The sequence below is a fragment of the Diadema setosum genome, chromosome 21 (assembly GCF_964275005.1).
Source record: "Diadema setosum chromosome 21, eeDiaSeto1, whole genome shotgun sequence".
Classification (NCBI taxonomy): domain Eukaryota; kingdom Metazoa; phylum Echinodermata; class Echinoidea; order Diadematoida; family Diadematidae; genus Diadema; species Diadema setosum.
In genome coordinates this window covers 1,645,238-1,669,942 of record NC_092705.1, presented here as the reverse complement: position 1 = coordinate 1,669,942, position 24,705 = coordinate 1,645,238, and the positions used below count along the sequence as shown (strand labels likewise).

The 24,705-nt window shown below is 36.2% G+C and overlaps 1 protein-coding gene across 1 annotated transcript in view; it reads right to left on the bottom strand.

Annotated features, from left to right (window-relative positions):
* Nucleotides 1-24,705, bottom strand: part of LOC140244704 (sodium leak channel NALCN-like) — a 61,260-nt gene that overhangs the window by 24,490 nt on the left and 12,065 nt on the right. The window contains exons 8-18 of the mRNA XM_072324320.1: nt 23,812-23,916; nt 22,940-23,173; nt 21,410-21,583; nt 20,877-20,936; nt 19,661-19,792; nt 15,300-15,440; nt 7,587-7,732; nt 6,562-6,624; nt 6,008-6,232; nt 4,788-4,886; nt 768-899 (exon numbers count right to left, since the gene is read on the bottom strand). Of these exons, the coding sequence (XP_072180421.1) occupies nt 768-899; nt 4,788-4,886; nt 6,008-6,232; nt 6,562-6,624; nt 7,587-7,732; nt 15,300-15,440; nt 19,661-19,792; nt 20,877-20,936; nt 21,410-21,583; nt 22,940-23,173; nt 23,812-23,916 (1,511 nt within the window). The remainder of the gene's footprint in view (nt 1-767; nt 900-4,787; nt 4,887-6,007; nt 6,233-6,561; nt 6,625-7,586; nt 7,733-15,299; nt 15,441-19,660; nt 19,793-20,876; nt 20,937-21,409; nt 21,584-22,939; nt 23,174-23,811; nt 23,917-24,705) is intronic.

The window sequence follows — 24,705 nt, the reverse complement described above, 5'->3', positions numbered from 1 at the left end:
AGAAATAACAGCTTATACAGCATAAGAGATAGAGTTGATGGAACTGGCTGATTTCATTACATGTACTGTAAATTGCCATAAAATCAGGAAAGAAAATACAAAATTTGCCAATCTGACACAGAAAATCTTATCTAATCTTCTGAAATGTGCTGCCAATCTAACGATCAATTACAGATTCAGCAATTGAGAGGATTTTGAAAATTGCTTTGATTTTTCTTTTTCTGCCTTCCTTTTGCATACAAAAATATAACACAAAGTCAACTGAACAAACTTACAGAGTAATATTAGAACAGAGGAAATACATAGTTCTGCAACCAAATGAAACAATTACACATAAACAAAATAATAAAGCTCAGTTTCGGGGTTTTAATTCCTTTTTATCAAACAGTAACAATTAATTTTTATATCAAGACACAGCACCAAACCAACGAAGAGTGGTTTCTGGGACTTGACGGGCTACAACCACTGATCTCTACAGGAAGTATCTGGATATCTCATTGGCCAATCGCTTTGAAGCCACCGTGCCGCCATCTTACCACACGCATCGCTCATACATTTGTGTACTGAGCTCACAACATCATGTGATCGTGGTGACGGTCTCTGCTTGAAAATGCAGGCAAATCCCCATACAAAATGCCTGGTAAGATGACGGTGCAGCAGCTTCACTTGTTTGCACAGCACAAAGGGCCAATGAGATATCCTATCCAGTTCTTCCCATAAAGATCAGTGGCTATCATACAGATTGACCCGGCCCCAACCAAACTGACCTCTTCTGTACAGCCTGCTGCTTTCTCTCTTGAATGACCTTGATATTGAAGGACACATTGCGGTTGGTCATGTCGCCATTGTCCTTGATGGAGTCCATCGGCTTGTGACCTCGGATTGACCCCCGCAGTGCCCTGTACCAGTTGAGTTGGAATTGAAAAAAAAAGGAAGGGAAAAAAAGAGAACCAAGTAAAGCACACAGAACCTGACCACAAAAGAGTTTTTCCTGCCTCACTCAATAAACAAATATTTAAAAGTCAATTACTGTATGTACCTATCAATATCCTATCACCATTCATGTGCTTAACAGATTCTTCTAACTCATCATAATATTAAACCTGAGCCTTATGAAAAAGATACATTAAAAAAGTGTATATTTATGAAAATCACACAGGATCCATCTATAAAGTGGTGCATCAAAATTTTGGAATATTTTGTTGTTTTGCTTTGTTTATTTCCTTAGATTTTCAGTTCCTAATTCTTGTGCACACCTTATCAGGAGTTTACACATAAAGACATAATATAGACAAACATATACTAGAAGTAAGAGAGATATAATGCATTACTCTTTGGTCTCATTCTGACATAAAGATCAATGTTTTGTGTACGTTACAGCACCTGAGTATTAATTATGATATAAGAACAGAAATAATTTAATGCACTTCATATTTTGTCTTAATATGCACATAGACCTGAAGCCAGCTTTGATGCAACAACTAAAGAAGAATATATAAACTTTGTGCAAATCACATGCTTCAATAATCTTTGAACAGGAAACTTTCATTCAAGCACTGTCATACTGTACATTGAATACAAAATATATCACTTGCTTAATACAGAAATTTAAAGAGTTGTTCAGATTGTACTTTCTCTGATAACATAAGGTATTGCGCACGTGACAACTTGGTTCACATTCAAAAAAAAATTCTTACTCTAAGTCATTTAAGAATATGAACTGGGAAAAAAGTAGAGACATTACTAGTTATCATACCTCATTTGGTGAAGTTTAGCTGTTAGTGGGGATGGATTTGTGGATGGGTTTGAGGAAGGGACTTCAAAAAACCACTGAAACACTTTTTTAATGTATCTCTACCAAGTAGTTATCAAAGGAATGTTACTGTGACTGATTAGTTTGAAATGATCAACCAACTAGTATGAGAATCCTACAAACTAAACCATTGTGGTGAGCAATTATCTACTTTTTGTGAGCACACTTAACGACGGCATGCTACTTGAGATACTGTATGCACCATATATTTTGCAATGTTTATTTTCACAATTTTGTGAGTCGATTGATCTTCATGCAAATATCTGATCGTCTCCTGTCAAATAAAATCTTTCAAAGGCAGAAATTCTCTCACTTTTTAGAAACTCTCCCACTCATTCTCTTAAATGGGAATTATAATCATCTCTCATTGTCGCTGCGATTAGTGATCGCAAAATCGTCTTGCAAGTCCATATTCTTGACAAACAATTGCAAAAGATGTGGTGCTTACAGCAAATGTTAGACCATGCATTACCCATATGGACAAATATCAGATAGAAATGGCATATTTAAAAAGAAGATTAATGCATTTCTTTTCTTGATAGTGAATTTTTGCAAGGGACAGGACAGATGATGATGAGGAAAAAAGCTGTCATCTACTTCATGTGTCTTCTACTCTTGGTCACAATCAAAAATGTATTTCACACCGTGGTGGAAATTGTCAAACAAATGCCTTCTTTCGTTGGCCTCCTACAATGGTCATGGTCAAAATGCATTTCACACACTGCTAATGAGCTACAAAAAATACTGGAATAAATGCCCCTAAATGGCACAATAAAATTTGGTGAATGACCATTTTTCATCGTGCATTTGCAAGAGAGAGCTGAAATGAGTATATCAGACGCATCACAAATAAAAAGAAATGCCATGGCCTGTAGATATTCTGGGGTGTTACAATTAGTGAGTGCCATAGAACTTCATAATTGTCCACTAGATGGAATGTCGGGTGATGAGAAATATCACTACGGCTAGCAGCCAAGGAATGGAATTATGCAATGCACGATGGCTGACTAAATGAACTATAAATGGAAACCAATGAGTCCATGGGTTAGTATTTCCATCATAATCTGTCTTGCAAAGTTGTATCTTTTTCCTTTAAACTGCCAGCAGGGTTTTGTTCTGCTTTGTTTTAATAGGGTTTGATTGTTTGCTTTGTTTTGTTCTGCTTCGTTTTTTTGTGTTTTTTTTTTGTCCTATACATTCAATTTCATCGACAAGGTATTTCAAACACTCTCAAAGAATGCATGGTGTAATGATGTTTGAAAACAACTCATCATTTAGATGCCCATTACTGATAACACAATACTTCAAAACCCTTTCACAAAATCATAAGCATATTCAGCAAACTCCTATGGGAGTTTAACATCTGTGTTTTATTTTGCTTTCAATCCTTTAAAGGAAATCTTCTCCACAGGTGAATTTTACTATCAGTTTACATTTTTCCTTCTTTGTCTTCTTTTCATTTATTCCCCTTCAATGAATATCCATCAGAACGTAAAGGATGATAAAGTTTTGGTTGAGATGAGGCTTAAGGTTTCCAACTTTCTTGATGATGATTTTTTTGAGACCATGACAAAACCTCTTACAAAATATGAAAGAGCATATAATTCTACTACATATAAAGATGAATCTAAAGCTGATTTGATGAAAACTGGTTTTGAAATGACTGAGATATCCAAAATAAAGCAATCCAAATAAGAGGTGGGTCTAACCTTTTATTAGGATTGCTTTATATACTTTGTTTTTAGATATCTCAACCATTTCAAAACCAATTTTCATCAAATAAACTTTGAATTCCTCTTAAAATTTCAAATAAGCTTTGAAATACTGTAAAAAGCACTATATATACATGTAATTATAATCATCATCATTACTGATGGATTTTGATATTCACATTGTGAATGCAATATTGTCCTGTCATTACCTCTAATAGCAAGTAGTTTTACCATAAATATTCTCCCCCATACAGGCAGATAGCAGAATGAATTAGTGATGAAAAATGAAAACCACTATATTCTCCCCCATACACGCAGATTGCATGAGTTAGTGATGAACCATGAAACTATACAGGCGGAAATGAAAAATGAAACTACAGGCAGGAATGAAAACACTGAATATAATGTGAATGAAACACACAAGTGCAAAATGACATCATCATGCTCCGTCATGCTTACATGAAAAACTAGACCATCATGCATCATGCTTCCTGCACGGTGACCTCTTTGGAAAGGTCAGCCGATAAATCTACAAGGTACAGAAGAGTCCAGACATGAACATATACTAGTGAGCTGAGCCCTTCTTCCACTGAGAATCAGAGAGCTGTACCCCTCAGAAATAAAAGAGAAATTAAAGGGGCAGGTATGTGGCAGCAAAATGTGCATGGACTTCAATTAAAAAAGAACAAAATGATAATCAACATATGATGGAAAATTTATTAATTTCTGTCTCCTCTTTTCTTTTAGTCATAATCATCCAAATCTTTTGAAAAAGAGGGGGAAAATCAATATCTCTTGTTGAGCTTCTATTAATTAATGGGTATTAGGTAAATTTGTCATTTACTGTTTCTGGTGCAACCTGAACTGGTTTGTTTTGAAAAGTCCATTCACCCTGACTAACAAGAACATTTCACTGTCTCACAAATTTGGTGAAAGTTTGTCCCCAACATCGAGTGCAAAAAATTTAATAAAAATTTTGTTAGTGAAATTTTTTGTTTATTTCTTGGACATTTGTTGGCCAGCCCATGATGATTCCTGTGTTTGAAATACTAGTCACAGTCTGGTGTTTTGTAAGGCCCTTGGACAGTTGGACATGTGAAAACATACATGTAGTCCCCCTCCCCCCCCCCCCCCCCCCAGTTTGTTTGGTGCGGTGACACGAGTTGACAGCAGCAACACAGCTGGCTAGGCACGGGACTAGCAGCCAGAGGCAACGAATGGAAGGTTGTAGGAAGGTTGGGAATAAATACTTGGTGGAATACCGCAAGCGCCTATCTCTGCTGCCGTATTCACTCAGCATGCGGCCACGGTAGCCCACCGCTCCAAAGCCGAGGCTTAGTACTCTCTGATGGGCGGAGTCCCTGTAACAAAAGAAAAAAAAAGAACAAGAATGGAAAAGCCTCTTTATTTGGTAAATTTGTCTACCATTCTTACACTGACAATATGCTCCATGTTTCCTTCTCAAAACAGCAAATACATATATAATATATATCATATATCATATATTATATTTAATATATTACATATATTATATATTATATATTATATATCATATATTATATCTTATATATTATATATTATATATTATATATTGCATATTGTATATTGTATATTATATATCATATATTATATATTATACATTATATATTGTATATTATATATTATATATTATATATTATACATTGTATATTGTATATTATATATTATATATTATATATTATATATTGTATATTGTATATTATATATTATATATTGTATATTGTATATTATATATTATATATTATATATTATATATTATATATTGTATATTGTATATTATATATTATATATTGTATATTATATATTATATGTTGTATATTATATATTATATATTGTATATTATATATTATATATTGTATATTGTATATTATATATTATATATTATATACTATATATTGTATATTATATATTATATTGGAGGAAATTGGACCGAGGCGGACGCTGCTCTCGATCTTGAGTCTCCCTTTTAATCAGTCGAGCTATCGGCCTGTCATTAGGCCTTCATCAGGATATACCAACAGAATAGTTATTATCTAAGTAATCTGATGTGTCATAATATGATGCAATAACATATAATGCCAATTTTCTGAAATATTACCTTTATATACATAAATCGATCATTCAATTATATATAATATTGTATATATTATTTTGTATATACTATTTTGTTATGTGTAGATTTAATGAATCAACTGAAATTCATCATTTCCATCTTATCTTTCTTCAACATAGAATGAGAAGATAAATCCGCAAGTGATATTCTAATGATGACTACATGATTATTTCTTCAGAGAATTTCGATGAGAACTCGATGGGGAGCCAAGTTGTAACTATCTCTTCAGTAGCCCTATATCAACAAATATTGGACTTTATGCGTGATGCACGAAAAGCGACTGCAATACTATAAAACAATTTTAAAGATCATCCTTGTGCCCAGCCTGACCTGACAATACAGTTGACACCCGTCTTCTTCTGCAACTTGCCCTGGGCCTGGGTGGTGAAGGCAGGCAGGCGTCGGCTCATCAGGTACAGCGGGGAGGCGGGGCAGGCATAGGTGGCCGGAGGCAGGGCCAGGGCCAGGGTACCGCTGCTCTCCCTGTTGGCTGAGCGCTTCAACAACCGCTCCATGTCTGTGCCGGTCTCCACAAACTGGCGAATGAAACTGTCCCTGTGTTTGTTTTTATTGATAAGAAAAAGAGTCACAACTCCAGCTAAGTTGCTAAGGCAACTGGCCTCCCACTTTTGTTTCCCACATATACTGGGAACTGTTAATCTGCAACAGCACAAGTTGTGCAATTCTCTTCAATCATTATTGTTACCATGGATCTTTGCCACTGTGTATTGCCAAACACAACTGCACATGAAGATTTAGACCCTCATCTGCTGAAAATCTATATATACCACTTGCATCATAACAGTTTCTTAAAAGCACAGTAATATGTTTCTTTTTTCTAAAGTGAATGATTGACATGGTGAAAGGTCTACCCCATGACTTACCTTATTTTTGGCAGAGTGAACTCTGATGAAATGCGGGAGAGTGCCACCATTTGGGGTTTGTCCCTGAGTGAAGAAAAATAGAGGAGAGTCAGCCAATATATCCCTAAAGGAAAATGTCTTATGCTCATGCAATACATGTCAGACATGTGTGGCTTTTACATTCTGTATATTGAACCTGTTTCAGAAAAAAAAAAAAAAAAAGGAATCTCATTGACTTATCACATGAAGAAGTGGCTGTATCTACTTTAAATTTCAAGATTACCAACTCAAACAGAAATATCAATATCAACACCCGACCTGCTTTCAAACTTAGGGAATATCAACTCAAGATCTTCCACTAAATCAAGGAATATAGACTGCTTGGGATATTGACTCTAGATCTGCTCGTGAACTTCTGGGATGTTTACTTTTGCAATGAGTCTGTTACTAGAGCTGCCTCCAAACTTCCAGGCTATCGACTGCAACAGAGGTAGACTTCAATCTGTTTTGCTTTTTGTTTTGTTTTGTTTTGTTCTGTTCTGTCCTGTTCTGTTTAACAAGTATTTGGTTTATTTCCTTTCATCATATTGACTCTAACAGGGTAATATGAATATATCACTCTGGCTTATAAGCCCACATGAGGGGGATATACTGTATTTTCACTTTCCAGCACAACGACAGCACTTGGCTGACCTCTTTCAAAAGGCAGGAGAAATAATACTATGCACACATACCTTCAATACAATGTCTGTAACAAGTGGAAAGAAAGTGGACTCTTCATAAGAAATTGATTTTGAGGAATTTCTCTTTTCATTTTCTATTGTTGTCCCACTGTGACATCACAAATTGTTGTAATCTTCTTATCTGAAGATAGAGGTATTGAAACATAAAATCCCCATGTTACTCTTAAAATCATTGTCAGATTTTCCTCAAACTTCACTGATGTACTCTATTAAATATTTCTGCATTACTTTTACTCAACCAACATAATATATCTGCATTTCCCTTTAATTGTCACAAGAATCCTGGATGGGATATCAACTCACGGGAATTTCTGGAAGACCCTGAGCCGTAGAGGCAGCTGCTTGTCAGCCGTCCTCTGCTCCGAAGCCTTCATCTGTTTCATCCCCTTGAAGTCCTCTTGGAGCTCCAAGTTGTCCAGGATGACAGCAACGAACAAGCTGAGCACAATCTGGACAGACGAGGGCAGCATAACACAAACAGAGGTGATGGCATAACAAGTCAATTAACCCATTCCATACTGGATTCTGAAATGCCCATAGACTTAATACACAGGCCACCAAGTTCCCGTACGGAATGGGTTAAGGTGTTTCAAAGCAGTATCCATCATGGTAAAATGTTGAGTTCCACAACAAATGGCCTGCTGCAACTATTCTATCAACCAGTTATCATTATGCAATAACATCGTCACTTTTCCGGTCATCAAAGTTTCACTTTTTCATATCATTTTTGCTTAATCAAGTCATGTTTATGTTCATGTTAATTTTTCTTTAATCACATTTTGTTGGCGAATGGGGAATGATTAGCACCATCAATGATATGTCAACATTTGTAATTAATTGATCATTATTTCTAATTATGTAATATTCTTGGCATACATTGACATGACGGTAGGTCAGAAATTATCTTTTTTTTAATACATTATCAATGATCTGAATTGTAACTACAATAATTGTGTATGACCATGAACAAGCTTAACCTGTTGACAGGTTTATATTTAGATTTACATGCTCCCCACATAACAAGCCAGAGAAAAATAACAATATTCTATTATTTTACAAATCTCAAACACTTGATGTTACAGTAAAATTGCAGTAGTAAAATAGAGAGAACATTAACAAGCAAATCAAAGGCAAGTGTAAAGCAATCATTTTTATGAGCAAAGCTACACAACATTTATATTGATTACATAAGCCCACTTTTACATATTTCAGATCTACTAAGACACAGAAATTAATCTTTTACAATTTGAAGTCCAGAGCCAAATAAAAAAAGGGAAAATTATTTAAAGCATATTATACCTAAATTTCTATGACATATGCAAATTTCCACTATGCCATGCAATAATACACACAATGTATGTCATGGTACAAACATACCCACCAACCCACACACATACTCATACACAATAGGACTGGCAAGATGCATGCATTTCACAGCAAAATGAGTACCTACATGTAGTACCCTAGCAGATGCATATCTCAATCGCATGCATATCTGAATTTCACAGTGTGAAGAATACAACCTATATGTACACTTGTCACATTTATAGTTTGATTGAGGAAAGTTGTAGATTGTGATACTTGAAATTGTTTCAAAAAGATAAACAGATAAAAAAGATATATCTTTCATAATTTGTAATATACATATGATCTTTTTTTTTTTTTTCAAACATTGAACATGTATATAAGCTGTTACGCTAATTCTTTTTACTTTTTATCGTAGTTTTCCTGAATTTTAGAATTTCTCCACACCAATCTTTGGAGGTGATTTAATTCAATAAATTCTTAAAGAGGTCAATATCATCATAAAGAGTTCGCAAATTATGTGCTTTATCACATCATTGGTTGTGGATAAGAGCCTTATTAAAAAAATCCATATGTGTAACTATGAGTAGTTATATGGAAAGAATATGCATGCCTTTCCGATCGTCCTACCTTATACATAAATTCCCAAACAATTGAAAGAGACACTACTACGTTAAAGCAGATAAATGCACAATAGCTGATAGCTAATATGCCAATAAATGAAAACACATAAATATATAAAGATATATATCACAGATGGCTAGATTGTATACGAAATAGATATATATGAATAAAAAATTAAATCATGACAGCAGATTTTTGTACTGACAAATTGATAAAGATTAAATGAGCATAAAATCTTCTGATGTAACAAGTTTTTGTTTTGTTTTTTTGGAATAATCTTCACACACAAAGAGAAACAATGCTTATGTATCACATGCAAAGAAAAGTAAATACACAAAAATAAGCCATCAAAAGATGCTATATGGTACACCAATATCATGCCTGTACCTCACAAGACCACAGTAAGCAACATATTGCACACAATGCCAGCCACTTAAAATGTTTATTGATACTTGCACTGGGGTAATGTGCAGTAGTAACAGCAGAAGCTTTTGCACGAAAAAAAAATAACTTGGTTGGTTGCATGGGGTAATGAAACACCCAGAATATCAATATCCCACAAAAATGTTAACTTAATGAATGTTGGTACCCAGTTCTTTCCCTTCTTCTTCTACAAAATATTTTGAACAATTGCTCTCTTGCATTATTTTGTTTGTGAGTCTGGTTCCTTTGGAGGGTAAATTACCCCCCCCCCCCCCCTCCCCCCATAAAAAAAAAAGTCTGTACCAAGATTCAATATGATTCTTCTGTATTTCTGTTCTTTTTATTACTTTTTGAGTGGTTATGTCAATGTTACGAGCATTGAATGAGAAGACTATACTTTGCAATCAAAAGAATTTTTTTCAAAAAATGCAGGTGTATGACCCCAGACATCACAACGGTAGAATTTGAGACAGACTGCCCAATTAGAAACATGAAATATACCTCCATCAATAAACAAAGGGACATTAATTCTGTACAAAATTCACTTCCGCTTCTGAAATTCCACTGCAAACAATGATTTCCCATCACGGCCTGTCCACAATCACCTCACTGCAGTATTCATGCAAATATATGACCACAATTACACGGATTATACTATAAAAATGACTTTACTAAAAGCTGTGCAGTACTGCTGATTGATGCACATTTAAACAGCATACCATGCATATTTAAATAATACTACAGAACTTCAACCAAATGCATTCATTTCACAGATGTTTTTGAGTACTGGCCAATGAAGTGTAATAGTGCAATATAAACAGCAATGCCAATGAGCTGTATATTATGTCAGACAAATACATTACACCACAGACATGTGAAGAATTAAATCAAGATGAAGGTTTCAAAGGCAGATATGGGTCACTGAAGCACAAACCTTTATGAAAATTCAAAATTTAGATACTGCTTCCACAAATCCTCATGTCTTTATTGACCTCTTAATCAAGCCATCAAATAACCAGTTTTCTTCTTCTAAACATATAAAAATATCTGACGGGCCACCAAATTTTGCTGCTGCAAAACTATATTTAGTGAAAAAAAATCAAATGACGATATATCCTGGGTTGGGAGAAATTGGTAAATCTAAAGGAACGGACATGAAAATTAATGTGAATAATTTTACACAACCCTTTTTACTGTGTATGTCTGCAGAGCAATCAAGTTTGAAAGTGAAATGATTCTCCACACACCTTATGACAGATACGACAGTCATAATTTTGTCATAATCTAGAAATTCATTTCCAAAAACCTAATTTTTTCCCCTTTTTTTGAAACGGACTGGCACCAATAGAGCCTAGTGGATGCAAAGAGGTCATGAGAAACTGGCATCTTTCACATCTATGCATACAATCTGAGAGTTAAACACGATCTTTCTTTCAACAATGCACAGAGGTATAGAATGTAGCATCGTCTTCAATGCATCACCACAGAATAACAGATTTGTCATTCTCTCGAGGCTTTCTTTTGCCTGCATGCGCATTCACATTTTGCTAGCTGATGTCATTCATTTCAACAGTTGCTGATCCCAGTGTGAAGAAGAAAATTTGCTTAGCTTAGCAGCAATAGTTTTGATAAAATGACTAAGTGAAACTGACAAGAGCGGGAGTTCATTTGTATAGTTGGCTCCTTGACAAATGTAAGATGAATCACAACTGCCCATAGTTTGACCCATTCTTACTGTCTTATACTTGATATTGAAAATGAAATATCAAATTTTTACTTCACTTGTTAAAATATACATAATCCCGTGTTCATTTACTATAATTTGGTTTGGTTTGCAATTGGGGAAAAAAATCCAGTAATGCTCTAAACCTAATAACAGACAACCTGTAGATTTCTTTTCTCATTTCCATTTTTTTTTTTTTTTTTTTTTTTGGTGTGTGTAAAGAAATACACATGGTCATTAATACCACTATCAATTCAATTCAATTCAAATCAATGTCAATTCAAACGATGTGAAAAATAAATGATGATCACCAACCAATCAATAATTTAATGAAAATTCTATGGAGTTCCAATCTTATAAAAACCAATGGGGTCTTAAAAACCATACCGTCAGCTCTGGCACCCATGTGCATGTTGCTGTTGGTTTTCACTGGGTTTGCTGCGTGATTAGATTGCATTCCAATAATATGCTGAAAGTATGTCTGGCATGCAAGGAATTTGAGGGTCGTGTGATACCACAGCCTGTCAAGCAAAATTACTTCTCAGCAGTAGGTCACCAATAATTGGATCAGAAACTATATTGTAATCTTAAAACATTTTTTACAGCACACATGCACATCAGGGTACAGCTCCACCTAGAGAAACTAAACACGACTACTTAAATTGTCTACTCAAGTCTAAAGGATATTCAATATTTTACATGCTTTAAACAAAATTGTAATAGAAATTATGTGCAGCAGTGTAGAACTTATGCAATAAAATCAAATCTGTTGATTAGAAAGAATAGTTTAGTCTTATATACTCGCTTGTGCTTAGATAGTCCAAAAAGAGCGATTTTTTTTCCAATACCAGGCTTTTACAAATATATCAATGTGAAGAATTGTAACAGACATCTAATAAAGCAGTATTAAAGGATGTCAAAAAACAGAACGCCCTGATAAAAGGCTAGAAGAGACTTTAATGGTATTTTTGTTGGCATTTGTCCAATTTGATGAAATTTTCCTAATTCATTCATGTACTTCAACTGTTTTGACGGAAAATAACTGTCGTTTCACAGCAAATTTCTCCTCTATATAGAATGGACTAGGAATGAAAACTTATTTCCCACATCTACTTTGCAAGATGTCATGCCATTTATACAGTTAGTCGGAGGGCTGTGAAGACAAATGTGAAATTCACGGCAACAACAAGAAGAAGAACACCAGGTCAAACCACTACACTGTGCATCACACTTCCTGCAAGGTGGTGTGTTAAGTGGGTATGGGAGGCATCAGGGACAGGAGTAAAGAAAGGCTAAGGTTTATGACCCGAACCAAAGGGAGCCTCTTCCCTCAACGTTGGCTCCGTCTGTATGGACAGAGATGGGCAAACTCAAACAGCAAACTAACTTTGGCCTGACCAAGAGCACAAAACACATTTTTCTTTAAATTTTTTTCAGCAAAATATTTCAAAACATCCTCTTGTCTTGCAAGAACTCAAACCTTTGAAAAGAAAAATTATGAGACGTTTAGATTGGTTTAGATTATGGGAAAGATGTACCTGTTTTCCACTACTACCACTGAGATTATAAACCATTCACACAAAAAAAATAACAAATTCAATAGATTTAAATAGACTGACCTGCCAATCTTATTCAGAGAAACGTTAGTGCATAGAATTTTTATCATTTTGATATCCTCAGAGAGAAATATTTGGATTAATATGCCAATGAAAAGCACCCTTTCTCCATCTAGTTGATGCTTTAGGATCAGTGAGAACATGTCTAGTGTTATGTTAATATGATTATACATCTTGTTAGCATAATTCAAGTGGTTAGGGCAACTTTCGGAAATTATAACAGATTGATCGTAAAATGTAACGATGCAGAATCATTGAAGTAGGGGTGTAGGAAGCATTCTTTGCCCAAAAAAAAGAGAAGATATATTTGCTTTGTAGCACATGAATAGCACCAAATTTGGATGTCCACATTTTTCAGCTTATTTCCGTGATGTTCTTTTTACTAAATATTTTGTAAGAGACTATGACACTTTCTTCAACTCAAGCACTGGCAGCCTGAAGTTAGAAAAAATATGAGAAAAATAATTATTTCCCCCTGGTAGGCAAAAAATGTCATCACCTTAACTAGCAGGGACTCTAAAAAAATGTTTGTACAATGATTTTATACATCTACACAATAGTTAAAAATATGCTGTCTTACTTTAAAAGCCCATGAACACAAATAAAGTCATTATACTTGGTGACTTTGAAACATATTGAAATTCTTGTGGCTAAGTACGGTGTATACAAGTCTAAAGACTGTTAAGATCATTCAAGAAATGGATTGTCCCATCAAACATAAATAATGAACGGAAACGTACGCTTTTTTAATGTTGGGTACTGGGAGGGAGAAAAAAATAATAACTCTGGCAAGGGAAACACAACAAAACTATTTTTTTTTTAAACAGAAATCAAATGAGGGATCATTTGATTGCCTACTACTTAGGTTGAACTTTTTATCTTTAATCAATGATGCAGATGTTTATGATGGGTAAAGGTCATGGGTCAGGGGTCAGGGGTTACTTTATCATCAACACTGATAATGTCCCACTGCTGAGAAGATTGTGTGCAAGAAACAAAAAACAAACAATTAAAGAAAAAGAACAAAGAAAGGTATGGTGCAGAAAATGCAAGCTGGTTATTTTACATGCATACAGAAGCTGAATGGCTGAACCCTGCTCTGTTTTTCTCATGGACCAAACAAAAGAGAAAGTAGTTTGAAGGGGCAGAATTGATGTACTTCTTTCCCTACACATCAATAATTTGAATTAGATATCCTCTCTAGCTGAGTGCAAACACATTGTCCACTCTATGGTACATAATGTGCTCGAATATGTGCCAAGACTTGAGAACTGAAATACTGAGAACATGCATTGGCAGTTGAGAAACCAAGATATACATGTTAAAATTGCATAGGTGTAAATGGTTGGAGTTGATCTCCTTTTTCAAATGATATTTTAATATTTCAACTTTAATTCTATAAAATCTACAAACCGAACAGAATAAACCTATGGCAGCCATTGAATGGAATAATCAATGTCACCATTCCCTATCAACGTTTAGAAAGTGCTCTGAAGTCTGAAGTACTCATAAGTGAGCAAACTGAGGATTTATCAACATAGATTTTCATTCTGAATTTCATGTTTTATACAGTGCACTACAGTTAAAACAAATACGGTTATAATGAAATTCCGGTTACAATGCAGCAAAATTTCAGGCCCAAACATTATCAGCTCTATATTTTTTATTATTCATTTGTTTGGTTATAACAAAATTTTTATACACCAAAAGAAAATTGATGGTCCCGAGGACTTTCTTACAACTGGAGCTGACTGTACAGCAGTGGGATATTGCTCTGATTGATCTGTTGTTTGTTGTCAAACCATGAGAACAATGATTATTAGGACTACTTTCTATGCTAGAGCTGGTTCAAACCAACGAGACGGACAATGCATCCTCACTTTATGCAAACAAAGCAAACACAGTCACAATCATGCAAGTCACTGTAGGTAGAAAGAACATGTGCGCTATCACATTTTCAATATGCATTTGTCGCAAATATCAGAGAGCATGCGTGCATGCATAGATAAGTCAAAACCACGATCACACATTCTACAGGCAAACAAAATTTGTGATTTCCGTAGATGGAGAAGGGGTACAATCACAAGCAACTTTCATCTTTCTCTTTTTTCTTCTACTTTTTATATCATCCACAGACATATAGTCAAAGATAGTCTTCAGGAGCCAGAAAACTACAGCATAAAACGTTTCTGGGCACACTATATTACAATGCAATACCGAAAGAGCATTCAACGAAAGATGTCGAGAAAAGTTTTCAAACGAAAAAAAAAAAAGAGATAGAGATAGAAGCACAGTGAGAGAAAGAGAGGCAGGTCATATATTTACCACGGTAGCAAACAGGTGGTATGTTATGAAGTAGATGGCAATCACAGGTGCCAGCCCGTCATTATTTGCGGCCAGCATACACTCATACATGACGATTGCCCAGCCCTTTTGAGTCAGGATTTGGAACATGGACATAAAGGCCTGAGGAAGTCAAGAGAGGATTAAGAAAAGGGGGAGGTGGGGATGGGGGGGGGGGGAGGGATTTAGGAGGTTGCAGAGGAGCAAAGGGGGAGACAGGAAGGGGATGGGTGAGATTAAGGATAAAGGGGGGAAAGCAATGTCCAGATTGATGATACCAAGAAATGGATGAAAATAAAGGACACAAGAAGGAGATGAGAAAAGTCAAAGGACAAGAGAAGGAGATGGACAGTGGATAAATGAGACAAACGCAGAGGTATAGGATTAGCGAGCAAACAAAAAATATGAGGGAGAAACAAGGGTTAGGGAAGGTGGGGCAGATGGGAGAATCAAATTGAAAGAGAACATGCAAGTAAGGGGGCAGAAATTGGGGAGAAAAATCAAAGTAAATGTTGGTGAATTCTTAGATAACACATACATTGAGACAGTCGAGAGAATTGCTCAATCCATGTACAGGAAAATACTCAACAACGGTTGTTTTTAACCAAGAAGCATGAAGGATCAGAAGAAGAGACCAAACAATGCTCTGGTTATCCTTGGTCAGAGAGGCAATGGAAGTAAAGGAAATTTGGGCATTCTAAAGGAACAAATGGGGAGGGACGGGAAAGGGAGAAAGAAGATCAGAGATTTCTCCCTGTTGTGATCAGTTGGAGGTGAAGTTGGGCCGGGTAGATTAAACAGACATGACATGAAAGACGTGACCTTCTGTTCTGTGCCATCGCTTCTGCATGAAGCACATCATCACAGCTACAGAAAAAAAAAAGACCTGCACAGCTTAAAGCTTGTGAGTGTGGCACTATTGTCTATTACAGCCGGGTTAAATGTTTCACCATTATCAGTTTCGGTGTTAGTCATCTGTTGCATTTTGCAGTAACGTTTCGACACCTGACACTGGTGTAGCATCACCATGTGAAACAAATAAGGAGGTACTCACTCAGACGCTAACACTGTATTCTTTTATTTTGATTGATTGACAGGTGTATCAATACCCTTGGATATCGCCTGCAAGGTTGCTAGTCTATCTAGCTTGATGCTTTGCAAAATATCACTGAAAACTAACATTGATTGGGAAAGTTTTCATAATGATAAATTTCCTATGTTCATTGAATTGAGGCGAGGACAATGGCATAAACATAAGACTGTACAATAAATCTTACATGGAATTTGCCCATGGGTGATTCAGTTCACATCATTTCGTTTATGTGAACAAACAGATCTGCACTGGTTTTAAAAGGCTTGTACTAATCTGTCAGTGATTGAGGTGTTCTTGTATTTTGTATAAAATCGCTTCTATGTATTGGATGCTGAATTATGATAACACATGGTGATAATATTTGACTTTCATTCTCTCAAACAATTCATGCCATGATGGCTGGATGGATGGATGAATGAATGAACGAATGAATGAATGAATGAGAGAGAGAGAGAAGGAGAATACATATCATGCATTCTGGATCTCAGATTCATGTCTGTGTGTCTGAAAGTTACTGACCAATCAAACTGACAATCTGAATACTGAAATGAATTAAGAATGGTGTCAGTGGAAGAGGGTGGTATCTCATCCGTAATTTGAATGTTTTCACCTCAAGAATGACTAGTGTTTGAAATGTCGCTTTAACATGATAAAATGTTAACATCACCTAACAATATCACTTCAAATCTCGAGTTCAGGCCATAAGAAGTTTGTTTTTGACAACTATCAGTTAAGTCAGTGACAAGAACGTGAACACAATATCACTGTCATTAGAAATTCTCCTGCAGATAAATAACTATTCTCAAATCATTCATTACAGGAGCAAACAAAAATTTTAAAAAGCTAATCACTTGCAACAGATATTGGTGTCAACCTTCTATAAAGAGTATATTGTACCACTATGATATTAATGTACTTGATTAAAGGGATCAGCAGTAGCATATTGTGAGAGTGTGAGTTGGTCAGTTTTTCCTCCATCGGTCAATCAACATTGGTCAATCAACATTCCCACACTGAATGACCAAAGGAGAGAAAGTCAAGCGGAGATTAAAGGAGCAGGGGGGTGAATTCGACAGTCAAAGCCAACGTATGAAAATGGGAGTGATCGCAGCAAACCACATACATCCGTCCATTCGCCACGACGTCATTCCGTGCCGTACCCTACAAACGCTGGTGGGTTGCCTTCAGTTTTTCTATTTTTTTTCCAACCCTAGCCATGGTCCCCCGGCAGCCACTTACCGAGTACGAGAATAGGTGTATGGCTAGAAAATAAATTGCGACGAGGAAAAAGAGCTCTGGAAGACAAGCCAGGAGGCAGTCATCGACCACCTCGGTCCAACCCTCCTGGGTCAGAATCTGGAAAATGGACATTAGCGCCTGAGGGGGAGGAGTGGGGCGTGGGAGGGGATACAATTTGGTTCAAGACTTACATGTAAGATTCATTAGGGAATTGATCATGTATTCAGTGCCCCACCTGTTGGCACATCATACAACAACTCTATATTCTTTGCCAACTGTTTGCTATTACCTTTGCAAGTCTCATGAACAATATGCTAGGTCTTGGAAATCTTTTACAACACACAGAGTATATTTCAGTTTCACAGTAATGATTACAGTAACACCGGCAGAGTGATGTGGAGAAATTTGACATAAAGCTTTTACAATTTCTTTAGCAAAATCAGAATCAAAATCAAAATTTTGGGAGTAAGCATTGGGCTATTAACATCCCTGAGGCTTTGAAACAAAAACATCACAAAAAGAAGAAGGTATCACAATATCTGCACATATGCAACTCTTTGGTTTTTCTTGTTTTAAAGGTATTAGCCCACATTTGTAAACCTGCAGCAATTGGTCTCATAGTTAGCATGGAGTTTGGGTATGATTGCAGTAACACCTGTGCAAAATTTCGTTCCAATTAGTCCATTACTTTCACAAAAATGAATGAAAATGCACCATATGCATGCCTATAACGCTCGCTAGCTCCGGTCCACGTACGTACTACATGCATGCGATACATGTGTATGTTACATGTACGTAGCTAGCCCGCGCTCGTAATTCGATTTTGGGTCGGGTTGACCCGGTTTGAAAATTGATTCTAAAACGATGATTTTCTCTCTTTTTATCGAATGGTATAGACAAAGAGCAACAGGTGAGGTATGTTACTGTTATAACTTGTACTTGAAGTCATATTGGACCTGTTTTATGCAGTTTTGATTTTCGTGGGTTTGCAAATGTGGGCTAGTACCTTTAAAGGTACAGAAATTGTGGCTCTTTGGGTTGGTCCTTTATATCTTTAAATCTAAAGAACTGATTTTATACTTACGAGATTAGTCCTTTCTTTTCTTCCTAGTATGCAATTGATATCCACCACTTTAATGAGAGTACGTGAGGCCCGTACAGAAGTGCATTTCTACTCTTGCATGTGAACATTTCCTGCATCAGGTCAGCTTTGCTTCACACAACTTGTAAAACTTTACCAAAGTTCCTTTCACCTTACTACACCTACAAATGAACTCTATCTCTGAAACTGAATATGACGTAACTGTCAAGTTTAATTGCCCTTTTCCCGAAAGAAAATTTACATGGAAAATAATACAAGACCACATCAATTACTGTAAAATCATGACAGCAATATGCTGCCCTATGAAAGATTTTATTTCTGTCTACAAAAGAATAAAGAATCCTGGGCCCTGTGTTATCAAAAGATATAATCAATCATAAATTTCCTTATCACACAGGCTGCCATAGACGTACCATAGAAATCAACTATATAATCAATTATAAATCTTCATAAAACAGGGCCCTGGTATATAAATTAAGGGCTCACACACACTTTGTACAGTATTACAAAAAGCAGAGAACAGGAGTGATATATTGCAAAAAAAAAATAATAATAAAAATAAATAAATAAAATTAAAATATGTATGTATGTATGTATACAAACTAACCAAAATATTCCACCAACTACTGCTGACGTGAAATGCCATCAAATAAGATATTGAACAAAAATTGATTAGCAGTAAGTGTCATCTTCAAAGAAGATAATTTCCTGGATAAGAAGTGGACTTTCAACATCTGCAGAGCTGCTGAATGGAATTACAAATCCAAAATCTTCTGCCACCTTTCACAAATTGTGGCATTTTATTTCTCTCCCAATAAAGTTATCGTACAGTCAAAGAGCTGACACTATTCTCACTAGAACTCTGTATGCGCTTGTGATATTGACAGCACAGTGTAGACTAGGTCTTACATTGGGGAAGGTCTCAAACTGCTTCAGGTCCTTCACAAAGCAGAAGAGCTGGAGACTGATGACCGAGACAAGGATGAGTGAGCTCATGGTGAAGAGGATGAGGGTACCAAGCTTGATGAAGGGCCCAAAGATCTGACCATCATGTGGAGAAGGATGATAACATGGGATGAGAACACAGGAACAGGTGTACAGATTAAGTAACATAAAAAAAATTATACAGGCAGAAAACCTGAAACTTTGGAGGCAGAGATCTGATTCTGTCAACAAATAAGTTAATCTCTTTTATTTTTTCTCTTTTTTTTTCCATGCAATCAGACAAATTCCATTTCTTGGTTAGTAGAAGTCATAACAGTAGTACATTGTAGCATTAGCAGTAGTTGCAGTAGTAGTAGTAGTAGTAGTAGTAGTAGTAGTAGTAGTAGCAGTAGTAGTTGTAGTACAGCAGTAGCAGTAGTATAACAGTAGTAGTGTAGTAGTAGTAGTATAGTAGTAGTAGTAGTGGTAGTAGTGGTAGTAGTGGTAGTAGTGGTAGTAGTACATTGTAGTAGTAGTAGTAGTAGTAGTAGTAGTAGTAGTAGTAGTAGTAGTAGTAGTAGTAGTAGTAGTAGTAGTAGTAGTAGTAGTAGTAGTAGTAGTAGTAGTAGAACAAGTAGTACAAGTAGTAGTAGTAGTAGTAGTAGTAGTAGCAGTAGTAGTAGTAGTAGTAGTAGTAGTAATAGTAGTAGTAGAAGTAGCAGTAATAGTAGTAGTAGTAGTAGTAGTAGCAGTAGTAGTAATAGTAGTAGTAGAAGTAGCAGTAATAGTAGCAGTAGTAGTAGTAGCAGTAATAAATAGTAGTGGTGGTACAATGCAGTAGTAACGACAGCAGCAGTAAGCAATGCAGTAGTAGTCATGGTAGTGGTAGAAGGTAGAAGCAGTTGCAGGAGTGGCAGTAGTATTTCACACTAATGATATATACTGACATAAGAACAGAATTTTTTCTTTTTTTTTCTTTTTTTTTTGATGGCCATGATAGTGTGGAGCTGTTTTGATGTCAAATATCAGTAGATTCATTCACACTCCCTCACTTCACGATCTTGCCAAAAAAAAAAATGAAATTAGCTTGATCCAAGATGATGAACACATACATCAGGGCTTGCAACTGGCTATAGCATTGCTGCTCTCTCACTCTCTCTCTCAACATCGAACACATGCCACTTTTTCAGAGCTCACTCACCTTCCTACTGAAATCCTCCAGCGTGGGTGAGAGCTTGATGAGTCGAAAGCATCGCATCACCTGACCGATACAGAGACGGGGAGGGAAAGTAGACATTGCAAGTGATCTGAGACCAGTATGTTGCATTTCAGGGGACAATTAAGGCAAAGCACAGCAGTTAGTGAGAATATATATTTCCCTCATCCAAAACAATGGGGTTGCATATGGACAAGGTGATGGCCGGAAGAAAATGAAAGGCTTTCAGCGATGTAATTCCATTTTTGGGGATCAAAATTTCAAAATTACAGGGCTACAGGATTTCAAAATGTCATAACTTGCTTATTTTTCATCCAATTTTGATTAAATTTTCATTGTCATGCAAAGTCAATTTTACTCCTTCTTTTTAGAATAACTTTCAACTGCACTGGAATTCAAGTATACAATTAGGTATCAAAGATTATTTTTACACCTCCTTCTTCTCCCATCCCCCTTCCCCCCCCCCAAAAAAAAAAGGGCGAGAGAGAAAGAAAAAGAGAGAATGCATGTATACGCACCTGGAAATATGCAAGCTGCGTTAAATAGAGATCTTTTCGGTGGACAATTCGAATAGTGTTCCCAATCGCAAGGACAAGCTCAAATTTGTGGAGAGAACGCTTGTAGTAGCCACAGACACCAAGACACCACACTTTGAAGATCACCTCGATGTCAAAGAGCAAAGTAAAGACAACCTGGATGGAGAATATCAAACAAAAATACAAATGGGCCGTGACACAAGAAAAGGGCCATTAGGGCATAAAATACCGAAAATGAGTTTTTATCACCACATTGAAGAATGAACTTTGATGCATTTAGATATGGAAACCGTTTTCTGGAATTCCACTCCTAAATGCCCCAATTATAACATATAAAAAAGCATATTTTGTCCACATCCTGTCACTTTGGGATGCATCTATGCATGTGTGCACAGTTAGCTAGCTGATATTCTTTTTTCTTTTTTTATGTATACAGTGCAGTCTCGTTATAACGAACACGGTTAAAACGAAATTCCGGTTACAACGAAGTAAAAATTCACGCCGCAACATTATCCACTCTATTTATTTTTAATGTTTATTTGTTAGGTTAAAACGAAATTTTGATATAATGAAAGAAAATCACCGGTCCCGAGGACTTCATTATAACGGGAGTCCACTGTATTGGTTTGTTAAACTTCCGCGCCATTTTATGACATCTGTGCGTGACAGCGCAAAGGGCCCTTTTTTCACATCACAGACCAAATATAAAATCACGTAAAGAAACTGCCACTTTTTACCCTTATACAGATCTGAAGCGTATTTCTATCGAACGATAAAAATTCAAGGCGATGCGTGCAACATCTTAAACTTTTCCTTTGTAGAAACACATCAGGTACGGTACGAGTGGAAATTTTCATGCATTTCGCGCAACCAGAAACCAGCGCAAAAATAAAAGCAAGCAAATATTTCTGCTTGCTATATGTTCTAGTAGTTCATGGCTTGATTCCGCGGAATTAAAAACACGCACAACTTATCTTACCTCGCCGAACATAAAAAATTACCACTTTTACAGTAGTGGTTGATAAAAGGTCATGCGAGATGATCCTTTATCTATGTTTTTAGGTGGTTGATGCAAGGTGGCTGTGATAGACGATTTTCAGTAGAAACAGAGTGGGTAAAGAAATGTAGTGGGTTGGACATCTCAGATTCTTATTGGGAAATTCTGTGCATTATTTCACTGATCATAAGGCAGTGTGCGTGTGACTCTACAATACATGACTTCCCGGTTCGTCGCATTTTGCAAGTTCCCTTGAATTAGTCTGCATCACTGCATATTTTAATGCTCAGTAGAAATAGTCTTGGTAGTTAAATTCGCAATATTTTGTAGAATACAGAACTGAATGAAGAAATGTATGCGTGCATGACACATTCATGTCTGGATCAGAGCTAATATTTTCACATGTTTTTAAATTCGCAAATAGCACTGCACTTGCAAATTTGCGACAAATAAAAATCTCGCAAAATATTCGGCATATACAGTATAGTCATTATCTTTCTCCTGCCTTTGCTTACCTGTGCTATGTAGAGCCAACGGTGGTAACGCTCCCTCAGCCTGTCACTGTCACGGTAGAACATGTTGTACGTGGATGCGAGGACAGCATCCAGAGCAACGCATCCCAGGATGAAAAAGTGGAATGAACGCGACTCCAGGACACTCTGGAGGCATTTGGGAGCAGGGCCACGGCTGTTGTTCTCATCCACAACTGTTAGTTTCCATGGTGTGTACGTACCATCATCTTGTAGGACCTAGATGAAAGAGACAAGAGTTCCATGACAGCTACCAACAATCACATAAAATCTATAATGATAGTAATGATAATCATTCAGATTCAGATTCAGATTCATCTTCAGATTCATCTTAATTGAACTATGATGGGACACAGAAATTTTGTTTTCATTGACATTTGTGCAACAATCATGACAATACAAACATATCCCACATCACAGTTACTTGTTCCAATGACAGTTACAATGAACATTATAAGCATAATATATAGATAAATCAACTAAAAATGTCCCTATGATTAATGTGCCTCTGCTGTGTCACATAATTTTCCAAAGAAGTTTACAGTACATCCTAACAACAGTTATAACAAACTACATTTCTATAGTGGACATCACCATGTGTTCCCTATGCACTTTGTAAATAGAGAAAGTGCAACAGAAATGAACAGAAGAGGGTCATGAGAAAATATGCAAATCGATTCAATTTTGGAAAAGACAGTAATGATCAATATTCAAATATCGACATTAATAATCATTGATTTCACTTTTTGGGTCTGGCAGTAAGCGCAGCGATTTTAGTTATTTCTGTCTTTTCCGACTACGAGCCAGCAAACGCCAGCAAACCACAAACAGAGAATCAGTGAGCATTGGTGCCCTACCTTAGAGTCGATGCTGGACGACGCAGTGCCCCCTCTGGACCACATTTGACGGAACTGTACCCGGATCTCCGCAAAGGTCTCAATGATCACAGCTATGAACACATTCTGCAAAACACGTCAGTGATGTTTAAATCTCTACAGTTGTTGATCTACACTCAGTTAGACAGAATGGCATCAATGTAAATGGGAATGTGGGGAGTGGGAAGGGAGAATTTACTGATGTTACTCCATATGTAACAAGGCATCTGAATCTGAAAAGATGTCATCAGATATGATTTTAAGTTCAGGTCAAATATTGAAGGAGACCTACAGCTACAAAATTATATATGATTCATTAGAATTAGATGTTCCTCTACAGTTAGTATGTTTGTCTGTTTTTGTTGTTTTTTTGTTTGTTTTTTTTTGGTTGGTTGGTTGTTCGCTTTGTTTTTGTTTTTTTGTTGTTTTTTGGTTTTTGTTTTTTGGTTTTTTTTTTTGTTGGTTTTTTTTTTGTTTTTTTTTTTTTGGGGGGGGGGGTAAAGAGAGGTTATGAATACATGCTGTACCCACTACACAAAAAGACAAAAGACAAGTCAAGACCTTTTATTTCTGTATCCAATGACAATAACTGTGGAGCAATATCACTTGCTTGTACAGAGAAATGAAATAAAAAGAAAGCGTTTGAGGGAGTACTGATCACTCTGGTTTAAGCCCAGAGGGCATACAGTAGCTGTCAGTGGTATGTGACCCTATTATATACAGCCCTTGTGAGGTTTCTATGGGCTGCAATGTGTGATGTTCACCAGCACAGAAATAGGCTCACCGATTGTCATCAAATATCCGAGTGAATCAAAACTGTGATATGATTTGCAATCTATATATGACCACTGTAAACTGGAAGACATCATGAGGACA